The sequence below is a fragment of the Coregonus lavaretus genome (genome assembly GCF_964263955.1).
Source record: "Coregonus lavaretus genome assembly, contig: HAP1_SCAFFOLD_951, whole genome shotgun sequence".
Classification (NCBI taxonomy): domain Eukaryota; kingdom Metazoa; phylum Chordata; class Actinopteri; order Salmoniformes; family Salmonidae; genus Coregonus; species Coregonus lavaretus.
In genome coordinates this window covers 143,026-155,670 of record NW_028161049.1, presented here as the reverse complement: position 1 = coordinate 155,670, position 12,645 = coordinate 143,026, and the positions used below count along the sequence as shown (strand labels likewise).

Below are 12,645 nucleotides of genomic sequence, written 5' to 3'. Positions count from 1 at the left end.
CCAAAGTCTGTAGTCAAAATGAGCAGCTTGGGCCTATGAAAAATCAAACATTTGAAACAGATTTTGGGTTCAGAGAAACAAAAGTCCTGGCAGAGAAACAAAAGTCCTGGCAGAGAAACAAAAGTCCTGGCAGAGAATTAAAAGTCCTGGCCTGGAGATCTTTGTACATTTCTTTCTCTCTTTTCTTTTTTGTTGCACTTTCTAATAACTTTTCTAGAACCTATGGATTCTGCCGTTGAGAAACACTGTGTGGAGCTTGTCGCCCTTGAGCGAAGTGGCCACACAGCTGTAGTAGAGGGGAGTACTCTGTATGTCTGGGGAGGATACATGGTAAGCCTCAAACACTGTTTGAAAAGTGCCTTCCTGCAACTATCTTGTAAAGCATTGCTAATTGATAGTGTTGTTTTGAATTGATGTTTACCATTCACACGTACTGCATCTCATACATGCTGCTGATCGACTATATTCATGTTTTTTCGACTAGTAATGGGAGGAAACCTTTTTTTTTTTTTCTGCAGTCGACCGCTGGCAGGGACGTTTTCCTACCCAGTGATGAAATCTGGTTGTATGACTTAGACAGAGGTGTATGGTAAGAATATCAATGGAATTATAACATATTGTGTTTTTGATTATGGGCTGTATATCACATATTGCATAGAATATGAATGGAGAAGTTGTTTGGGTAACACTGTATTTGGATAGTCCATCTGTAGATGCTCTACAGACTATCAGTAACATTTCAACTAACTATCTACTAACCCCAACCCTAGCTCAAACCCTAACCTTTATCCTAACCCTAACCCTAAACTTAACCCTTACCCTAACCTTAACCCTTACCCTAAACTTAACCCTTACCCTAAACTTAACCTTTACCCTAACCTTAACCCTTACCCTAACCCTTATTCTAAACCTAACCCTTACCCTAACCTTAACCCTTACCCTAACCCTTATTCTAAACCTAACCCTTACCCTAACCTTAACCCTTACCCTAACCCTTATTCTAAACCTAACCCTTATTCTAAACCTAACCCTTATTCTAAACCTAACCCTTATTCTAAACCTAACCCTAGCTGTATCCTTAGCAAGCAGTTGCTTATCAACAGATAGTTTGTTGATAGTAGGAGAGAGCATCTACAGATGGAAAATTCAGACTATCCAAATAAAGTGTGACTGTTTGTTTTAAAATAATCTTAGAAAGACCTTCTACAGTACAGCCATCAGGTAACATTATGCAACAATTCACTGAACTATATCACTGAAATCAACATAGAAAATATAGTAGAAACAGTTGATATATCGCTGAACACAACATAGATTGTATACAGTGAGGGAAAAAAGTATGTGATCCCCTGCTGATTTTGTACGTTTGCCCACTGACAAAGAAATGATCAGTCTATAATTTTAATGGTAGGTTTATTTGAACAGTGAGAGACAGAATAACAACAAAAAAATACAGAAAAACGCATGTCAAAAATGTTATAAATTGATTTGCATTTTAATGAGGGAAATAAGTATTTGACCCCCTCTCAATCAGAAAGATTTCTGGCTCCCAGGTGTCTTTTATACAGGTAACGAGCTGAGATTAGGAGCACAATCTTAAAGGGAGTGCTCCTAATCTCAGTTTGTTACCTGTATAAAAGACACCTGTCCACAGAAGCAATCAATCAATCAGATTCCAAACTCTCCACCATGGCCAAGACCAAAGAGCTCTCCAAGGATGTCAGGGACAAAATTGTAGACCTACACAAGGCTGGAATGGGCTACAAGACCATCGCCAAGCAGCTTGGTGAGAAGGTGACAACAGTTGGTGCGATTATTTGCAAATGGAAGAAACATAAAATAACTGTCAATCTCTTTCGGCCTGGGGCTCCATGCAAGATCTCACCTCGTGCAGTTGCAATGATCATGAGAACGGTGAGGAATCAGCCCAGAACTACACGGGAGGATCTTGTCAATGATCTCAAGGCAGCTGGGACCATAGTCACCAAGAAAACAATTGGTAACACACTACGCCGTGAAGGACTGAAATCCTGCAGCGCCCGCAAGGTCTCCCTGCTCAAGAAAGCACACATACAGGGCCGTCTGAAGTGTGCCAACGAACATCTGAATGATTCAGAGGAGAACTGGGTGAAAGTGTTGTGGTCAGATGAGACCAAAATCGAGCTCTTTGGCATTAACTCTACTCGCCGTGTTTGGAGGAGGAGGAATGCTGCCTATGACCCCAAGAACACCATCCCCACCGTCAAACATGGAGGTGGAAACATTATGCTTTGGGTGTGTTTTTCTGCTAAGGGGACAGGACAACTTTACCGCATCAAAGGGACGATGGACGGGGCCATGTATCGTCAAATCTTGGGTGAGAACCTCCTTCCCTCAGCCAGGGCATTGAAAATGGGTCGTGGATGGGTATTCCAGCATGACAATGACCCAGAACACACGGCCAAGGCAACAAAGGAGTGGCTCAAGAAGAAGCACATTAAGGTCCTGGAGTGGCCTAGCCAGTCTCCAGACCTTAATCCCATAGAAAATCTGTGGAGGGAGCTGAAGGTTCGAGTTGACAAACGTCAGCCTCGAAACCTTAATGACTTGGAGAAGATCTGCAAAGAGAAGTGGGACAAAATCCCTCCTGAGATGTGTGCAAACCTGGTGGCCAACTACAAGAAACGTCTGACCTCTGTGATTGCCAACAAGGGTTTTGCCACCAAGTCATGTTTTACAGAGGGGTCAAATACTTATTTCCCTCATTAAAATGCAAATCAATTTCATAACATTTTTGACATGCGTTTTTCTGGATTTATTTGTTGTTATTCTGTCTCTCACTGTTCAAATAAACCTACCATTAAAATTATAGACTGATAATGTCTTTGTGAGTGGGCAAACGTACAAAATCAGCAGGGGATGAAATACTTTTTTTCCCTCACTGTGAGATAAACAGTAGATGATAGACACATAGTAAAGACTGGATGACACTGGAATGCACAGCGCAGAAAGAATGCTATTTTTGATTGACAGGTTTTGATTGACTAGATAGAGCCTTAAAGTGTAATGTTCAACAGTTTGGCAATCAACTTTCATCATTCTGCATCTCAGTATCATATCAGGGATACTATTACATTATATATTAAAACTGTGTTATCACATAGTTTACTAGAAATGAATAGTAATGTTATTGATTGTATTTACAATTATACAAATGACAGTAATTTAGTGTTCCAATATGGGAGGTGTTGAATACAGCAACAGATGTTTCTCAGTGTTAGTATTTATCTCTTTCTTTAATCGTTGCGGAAGAATGCTTCATGTCACTGTGTGTCCTGGGGCTAGTTGAATAAAACTAGTTAAGACTGGTCTATACTGGTCTATCGTGCTAGACTGGTCTATAGTGGTCTATAGTGCTAGACTGGTCTATAGTGGTCTATCGTGTTAGACTGGTCTATAGTGGTCTATAGTGCTAGACTGGTCTATAGTGGTCTATAGTGCTAGACTGGTCTATAGTGGTCAATAGTGCTAGACTGGTCTATAGTGGTCTATAGTGCTAGACTGGTCTATAGTGGTCTATAGTGCTAGACTGGTCTATAGTGGTCTATAGTGCTAGACTGGTCTATAGTGCTAGACTGGTCTATAGTGGTCTATCGTGCTAGACTGGTCTGTAGTGGTCTATAGTGCTAGACTGGTCTATAGTGCTAGACTGGTCTATAGTGGTCTATCGTGCTAGACTGGTCTGTAGTGGTCTATCGTGCTAGACTGGTCTGTAGTGGTCTATAGTGCTAGACTGGTCTATACTGGTCTATAGTGCTAGACTGGTCTATGGTTGTCTATAGTATTAGACTGGTCTGTAGTGGTCTATAGTGCTAGACTGGTCTATACTGGTCTATAGTGCTAGACTGGTCTATAGTGGTCTATCGTGCTAGACTGGTCTATAGTGCTAGACTGGTCTATACTGGTCTATAGTGCTAGACTGGTCTATGGTTGTCTATAGTATTAGACTGGTCTGTAGTGGTCTATAGTGCTAGACTGGTCTATACTGGTCTATAGTGCTAGACTGGTCTATAGTGGTCTATCGTGCTAGACTGGTCTATAGTGCTAGACTGGTCTGTAGTGGTCTATAGTGCTAGACTGGTCTGTAGTGGTCTATCGTACTAGACTGGTCTGTAGTGGTCTATAGTGCTAGACTGGTCTGTAGTGGTCTATCGTGCTAGACTGGTCTATAGTGGTCTATAGTGCTAGACTGGTCTGTAGTGGTCTATCGTGCTAGACTGGTCTGTAGTGGTCTATCGTACTAGACTGGTCTGTAGTGGTCTATAGTGCTAGACTGGTCTGTAGTGGTCTATCGTGCTAGACTGGTCTATAGTGCTAGACTGGTCTGTAGTGGTCTATAGTGCTAGACTGGTCTGTAGTGGTCTATAGTGCTAGACTGGTCTATAGTGGTCTATAGTGCTAGACTGGTCTGTAGTGGTCTATCGTGCTAGACTGGTCTGTAGTGGTCTATAGTGCTAGACTGGTCTGTAGTGGTCTATAGTGCTAGACTGGTCTGTAGTGGTCTATAGTGCTAGACTGGTCTATAGTGCTAGACTGGTCTATAGTAGTCTATCGTGCTAGACTGGTCTATAGTGCTAGACTGGTCTGTAGTAGTCTATCGTGCTAGACTGGTCTATAGTGGTCTATAGTGCTAGACTGGTCTGTAGTGGTACACTGGTCTTATCTTCAGTTTGAACCCAGAAAGTTAAGCCTACCCCCAGGCCAAATTTGCACTAAGACTTAGCTATGTTGCCTGGAGCTTAAATGTGTATGCTGTGTGTGTTCACAGTTGGTTTGTTCATTTATCTTCTGAAGGGAAATGTGTCAAATGTCAGGAGAGGTCCCGCCCCCTATGTCAGGCACCTGTAGCTGCTTTCTGAATGGTCACATGTACATATTCGGGGGATATGATGACAGCGGACAGACCAATCAGGTGAGCTAGCTCGACAGAAACTGTAGTGCCCCTGATCTACATGTGCAAACATTTTCTGAAAATCACCAAAAGCTTATTCATTATTATTAAGGCTTACATTGTTTACGAGACAGTTCAGATTGGTTCAAACTCTAGGTTCAGACACACATTTATTACATGCTGAAAAGATGTGTGCTTGCAGCTTTGCTGTGTCAACCTCCTGGATGGGGACTACAGTTGGAGGAGAGTGAAAGCTGAGAGTGGCTCCCCTCCTTCACCCAGAGATAAGCTGTGCTGCTGGGTTTACAACAACAGGTCAGTAACATATAATATAAGAATGCAACGCCAATGCCCATTGCAGTATTGGCATAAACAGGAAGAGAGTCAGGGTTCAAATGACACATTTAAGGGGACACTGTGAGATTCTGGCAATTAGCAATTAGCCAATGCTAACTGGCCTTAGTACAATGACTGGAAGTCTACAGGTCCAGTTGCACTGGACTCTGGGTAGAAACAGTTTAATTGACAGAATCCCGCAGTATCCCTTTAAAGGCTACTATTGGGGGTGTTGTAAAAATAGTGGCCTGGACCAACTAAATATTTAACACAAATGCGGCCGGTTCCCCATGTTGATTGTTTTGACTTTGGGAGAATCTTGTAATTTACCCCAATTGAGAATCTTCCATTCTGTAGGGTCACCTACTTTGAGAATCTTCCATTCTGTAGGGTCACCTACTTTGAGAATCTTCCATTCTGTAGGGTCACCTACTTTGAGAATCTTCCATTCTGTAGGGTCACCTACTTTGAGAATCTTCCATTCTGTAGGGTCACCTACTTTGAGAATCTTCCACTGCGCCTCCTGAGTGGCGCAGTGGTCTAAGGCACTGCATCGCAGTGCTAACTGTGCCATTAGAGATCCTGGTTCGAATCCAGGCTCTGTCGCAGCCGGCCGCGACCGGGAGACTCATGGGTGGCGCACAATTGGCCCAGGGTAGGGGAGGGAATGGCCGGCAGGGATGTAGCTCAGTTGATAGAGCATGGCGTTTGCAACGCCAGGGTTGTGGGTTTGATTCCCACGCGGGGCCAGTATAAAAAAAAAAAAAAAAAAAAAAAAAAACATGTATTCACTAACTGTAAGTCGCTCTGGATAAGAGCGTCTGGTAAATGTAAATGTAAATGTAGGGTCACCTACTTTGAGAATCTTCCATTCTGTAGGGTCACCTACTTTGAGAATCTTCCATTCTGTAGGGTCACCTTCTTTGAGAATCTTCCATTCTGTAGGGTCACCTACTTTGAGAATCTTCCATTCTGTAGGGTCACCTACTTTGAGAATCTTCCATTCTGTAGGGTCACCTACTTTGGTGGATATGGTCACAAGACACTTGATGACATCATGGATGACAAAAGCTTCATCATGGACACGGCATCATTGGTACATTTTCGCTTTTTTTTGTGTGATTGTGTCCAAATGTATGAATTACAACCACTATTTTCACTTTGTTGTATTGATCAGTAAAATATTGTGTGTTCTGTAGGAGCAGAACGTTGGTTGGGGATGGAACAATGAAGTCCATGTTTTTGACACAACACTAGCCAGCTGGAGAGAACCACAGAGCTCTGTAAGACAGATACATACTGTAAGACACATACTGTATGTTTACATCACAACATAACTTCACCATGTGGAACAGAGTTAAGAACGTAGCGTAACCTTACTCCACAGATAGCTTGAAATGTCGCCGATGGAGCTATCCAATCAGTACCTGTTGTATATAGCTCAATCAGTTCCTACATTGTCAAGCAGGTGGTCACATGTGTTAGTGACGTAGAAGACCCTGGTTCAAGCCCAGTCAGAGGAGAGGTAGAGGACCCTGGTTCAAGCCCAGTCAGAGGAGAGGTAGAGGACCCTGGTTCAAGCCCAGTCATAGACAAGTTGAGGGAGGCAGCGCTATATGCTAAGCTAGCACAGTGACACTGGTTATACATGCACCAATTAGTTACCAATGAGTTCTTTGCACACAAGCAGCCAAGCCACATAGTTCTTTGTACCTGTACCGTAAGTAGCTCTTTCTGACTACAGGGTCGTGCTCCTGCCCCCAGAGCTGCCCATGCAGGTGCAACAATTGGTCATAAAGGGTATGTCTATGGGGGGAGAGTACTGGTGAGTACTCTGTTCATCTGAACTCCTCCTCACCTTCTGTATTGCATTGCTGCAGAGACACATATTCCCTAAAACATTGCTAAGATGAATGGGATCACATTGCTGACTGTTTAATACTTGGCTCAAGTTTGTGGACCTGTTTTTGGAATGGTGTTCAGTTTGTTGCCCTTCCTTTTAGGAAACCGCACCAAGTGACATTCATTGTCTAGATCTGAAATCATGGACATGGTCTGAAGTGTAGGTATTTACATTTCACTCTTTCAAATGCTCATCTTTAAAAAATGGTCTACTGTTATCATAATAACAGCTTTGGTGTGTTTTTAAGACTTTTAACTGTTACCCTCCAAATGTCTTCTCCAGAGTGCCAGCATCCAATGTGCCAGGTGGAAGGTCGTGGCACAGCCTCACTGCAGTATCTGACAGCACTTTGTTTCTATTTGGTGGACTGAGTGTTGACTGCAAACCAATGAGTAAGTTATTTACCCAATGTAGTCCCAGTTGGACTAAATCCTTACTCAGCTGTTACGCAACAGTTTGACCCTCCCAGAATGCATTGTGTTCCACGGAGCTATTTCTTTCTCATAATATCTATTATGTTTCTGTAGGTGATAGATGGGTTTTAGATGTTGAGACAAAGACATGGAGGGAGTTTGAACATCCAAACAACAACAAACCAAGGTAGTACAGTAGCTGGTCAGTTTAGCGTCTAGCTACTAATCTGATTAGACTGGTATCACTGGTAAGACTCCCTGATAAATAAAGGTTTCCATCTAATCTGAAGTCTGTATGTGCAGATCATTCAGTGAAGAGGAATTAGCCTAGAATGTACAATGATTATACTGAGTATACTGAGTCTCTGTACTTTGATGAAATCCCCCATTTCATTGACTTTCCCCCCCTGCAGGTTGTGGCACACTGCAAGCCAAGCAAAGGACTCTGATGTCATTGTGTTCGGGGGTAGTTGTGACTACATCCTCCAAGTAGGAACATATGAGAATTTGACGGTATGATGAAAGCCTTCAGCCAAATCATTACAGTAACCCTGGTTTATGAAGAATCATTGACACTACAACTAACTGTTCGTTTTCACATTGTTTCAGGGCCACAGCAACGATGCACTTGTTTTCCAGACCCAGCCTTATCCCCTCTTTCGGTAAACTTTCTCATAATAATCACAGATTTTATTTACATCACATGTAATGTTCGTTTTCGTTGTCCCGTAAAGCAGCAATCAGCAGTAGAAACAATAACAACGTGTTTTCCCCGCCCCTGTTTTGGTAAAAGACTGAGGGATGGGGCTGGAGAAATGTAACGACTCAAATTTATAGACAGAGCTATGGATGGAAGGACTGACCAGCCATGATATCAAAATGATAGTTTTAACCATGTTTGGAGGATATTTGGTGTTTGTTTACATTCACTTTGTTTACAAACATTAGAGTAAAACAAGCTTACATTTAGGGTTTCTGATTGGGTAGACAGTTGAACTAAGCTCATGAGGCATTGATAAGTTATAGTCTTCAAGAAGCAATGGGTACATATCATTAATTTATATGTCCAAAAATCGATGTAGCAACTGCTGATTTCCCCTTTAAACATGTTGTTGTGTCTTACAGGATCTGTGTGGACTGCATAGCAAAGAATGTGAAGAACTGCAAGATGCTTCAAAACCAGTTTCCATCTCTGCCCCGGAAGCTACTGCAAGCTGTACAGAGGAGAACGTCTAGAAAAATATAATACATACAGTGCATTGGGAAAGTATTCAGACCCCTTGACTTTTCCCACATTTTGTTACGTTACAGCCTTATTCTAAAAGGTATTACATTGGTTTTTCCCCCTCATCAATCTACACACAATACCCCATAATGACAAAGCAAAAACAGGTTTCTAGACATTTTAACTAATTTATAAAAAATAAAAAACTGAAATATCATATTTACATAAGTATTCAGACCTTTACTCAGTACTTTGTTGAAGCACCTTTGGCAGTGATTACAGCCTCGAGTCTTCTTGGGTATGACGCTACAAGCATGGCACACCTGTATTTGGGGAGTTTCAGGTTGGATGGGGAGTGTCGCTGCACAGCTATTTTCAGGTCTCTCCAGAAATGTTAGATTGGGTTCAAATCCGGGCTCTGGCTGGGCCACTCAAGGACATTCAGAGACTTGTCCCGAAGCCACTCCTGTATTTGTCTTGGCTGTAAGCTTAGGGTTGTTGTCCTGTTGGAAGGTGAACCTTCACCCCAGTATGATGTCCTGAGCACTCTGGAGCAGGTTTTCATCAAGGATCTCTCTGTACTTTGCTCCGTTCATCTTTGCCTCGATCCTGACTAGTCTCTCAGTCTCTGCCGCTGAAAAACATCCCCACATCATGATGCTGCCACCACCATGCTTCACCGTAGGGATGGTGCCAGGTTTCCTCTACAAGTGACGCTTGGAATTCAGGCCAAATAGTTCAATCTTGGTTTCATCAGACCAGAGAATCTTGTTTTTCATGGTCTGAGAGTCTTTAGGTGCCTTTTGGCAAACTCCAAGCGTGCTTTCATGTGCCTTTTACTGAGGAGTGGCTTCCATCTGGCCACTCTACCATAAAGGCCTGATTGGTGGAGTGCTGCAGAGATGGTTTTCCTTCTGGAAGGTTCTCCCATCTCCACAGAGGAACTCTAGAGCTCTGTCAGAGTGACCATCGGGTTCTTGGTCACCTCCCTGACCAAGGCCCTTCTCCCCCGATTGCTCAGTTTGGCTGGGCGGCCAGCTCTAGGAAGAGTCTTGGTGGTTCCAAACTTCTTCCATTTAAGAATGATTGGGATCTTCAATGCTGCAGAAATGTTTTGGTACCCTTCCCCAGATCTGTGCCTCGACACAATCCTTTCTCTGAGCTCTACGGACAATTCCTTCGACCTCATGGCTTGGTTTCTGCTCTGTCAACTGTGGGACCTTATATAGACAGGTGTGTGCCTTTCCAAATCATGCTCAATCAATTGAATTTACCACAGGTGGACTCCAATCAAGTTGTAGAAACATCTCAAGGATGATCAATGGAAACAGGATACACATGAGCTCAATTCTGAGTCTCATAGCAAAAAGTCTCATGTAAATAAGATATTTCTGTGTTTTATTTTTAATACATTTGCAAAAATATCAAAAAACCTGTTTTCGCTTTGTCATTATGGGGTATTGTGTGTAACATTTTTATTTAATCCATTTTAGAATAAGGCTGTAACATAACAAAATGTGGAAAAAGTTAAGGGGTCTGAATACTTTCCGAAGGCACTGTATAATAAAATCTAATAAAGATGATCTCAGAGAGATAGTGTTCAACGGTAGAGGCTGCAGTAAAGTGATAATGCAGAGTAGGTCTATATTTAAAGGGTATGTGGGGACATTCTGTCCTGCAAAACATGTATTAATGTATTATACTGTGTATAAAACCACACACTTCAACAGTCAATGACCGACCTTGATTAAATACTTATTTTAATCTTGCACAATGAAAATGTTTTTTTTTTGTAAGTATTTCAGCGAGATCAGTCGTTGTCTCTTCAAGTGTGTCGTTTTCTAGGCCTAGGGCTAGGCAAATATGTGTTTCGGTTTCCAAGCTGCTTTCCTGCCAGTGCCAGCACCTTGCATATCTGTGCACAGGGCTCTACCTCCATTTTGTTGACTTTATTTATCTGCACATATTTAAATGTTTTACAGATTAGTGTATATGCTATGCCTGAATGAGTACTGCAGTAAAAGCTCAGGTGGAATAAAGATATACACAGAACACTCACACTACTGTGGTAGAGAATCAAATACATGTTGACGTCACTTTGGTCTCTCTGAAAGAGTAGGACAGAATCTGAGCTGACGTCAGCTAAAAATACTTGAGAGAACAGTGAGAATTATTACTGCTGAATCCTTCTGTACTAGAGGCCTCCATTCCTCCTGATTTACCCCATGTGACCCTCCTGGGTTTCCTCTTTCATCATTCTGACGTATAGTTATGAGTGTGCCTTGTTTCAACAAGACCACTCTAGATAAACAACTACTACTAGTATTATTAGTAGTACTACTACCACAGTCACTACTACATACTACTACCACAGTCACTACTACTACTACTACCACAGTCACTACTACTACTACCACAGTCACTACTACATACTACTACCACAGTCACTACTACGTACTACTACCACAGTCACTACTACGTACTACTACCACAGTCACTACTACATACAACTACCACAGTCACTACTACTACTACTACCACAGTCACTATTACTACGTACTACTACCACAGTCACTATTACTACGTACTACTACCACAGTCACTACTTCGTACTACTACCACATTCACAACTACATACTACTACCACAGTCACTACTACTACATACTACTACCACAGTCACTACTACGTACTACTACCACAGTCACTACTACATACTACTACCACAGTCACTACTACTACCACAGTCACTACTACATACTACTACCACAGTCACTACTACTGTGTACTACTACCACAGTCACTACTAAATACTACTACCACAGTCACTACTACATACTACTACCACTGTCACTACTACTATGTACTACTACCACAGTCACTACTACTACGTACTACTACCACATTCACTACTACATACTACTACCACAGTCACTACTACTACTACTACTACCACAGTCACTATTACATACTACTACCACATTCACTACTACATACTACTACCACAGTCACTACTACTACTACTACTACCACAGTCACTACTACATACTACTACCACAGTCACTACTACTATGTACTACTACCACAGTCACTACTACTACGTACTACTACCACAGTCACTACTACATACTACTACCACAGTCACTACTACATACTACTACCACAGTCACTACTACTACTACTACCACAGTCACTACTACTACTACCACAGTCACTACTACTACTACTACCACAGTCACTACTACTGTGTACTACTACCACAGTCACTACTACATACTACTACCACAGTCACTACTACGTACTACTACCACAGTCACTACTACGTACTACTACTACCACATTCACTACTACGTACTACTACCACAGTCACTACTACTACATTTACATTTACATTTTAGTCATTTAGCAGACGCTCTTATCCAGAGCGACTTACAGTTAGTGAGTGCATACATTATTTTATTGCTGGAATCAAACCCACAACCCTGGCGTTGCAAACGCCATGCTCTACCAACTGAGCTACATCCCTGCCGGCCATTCCCTCCCCTACCCTGGACGACGCTGGGCCAATTGTGCGCCGCCTCATGGGTCTCCCGGTCGCGGCCGGCTACGACTACTACTACCACAGTCACTACTACATACTACTACCACAGTCACTACTACATACTACTACCACAGTCACTACTACATACTACTACCATAGTCACTACTACATACTACTACCACAGTCACTACTACATACTACTACCACAGTCACTACTACGTACTACTACCACATTCACTACAACATACTACTACTGCAGTCACTACTACTACGTACTACTACCACAGTCACTACTACAT

At 42.3% G+C, this 12,645-nt stretch overlaps 1 protein-coding gene across 1 annotated transcript; it reads left to right on the top strand.

Annotated features, from left to right (window-relative positions):
• Positions 1–222: 222 nt before the first annotated feature.
• Positions 223–8,828, top strand: LOC311121155 (kelch domain-containing protein 1-like; the record flags this gene model as incomplete). The annotated part of the gene is made up of 13 exons (XM_084195677.1): positions 223–330; positions 519–589; positions 4,834–4,951; positions 5,133–5,245; positions 6,278–6,362; positions 6,466–6,549; positions 7,011–7,091; positions 7,270–7,328; positions 7,452–7,561; positions 7,697–7,769; positions 7,996–8,095; positions 8,192–8,244; positions 8,708–8,828. The coding sequence occupies 13 exons, from the start codon at positions 223–225 to the stop codon at positions 8,826–8,828; spliced, it is 1,176 nt and encodes a 391-aa protein (XP_084051803.1).
• Between the last annotated feature and the right edge of the window lie 3,817 nt (positions 8,829–12,645).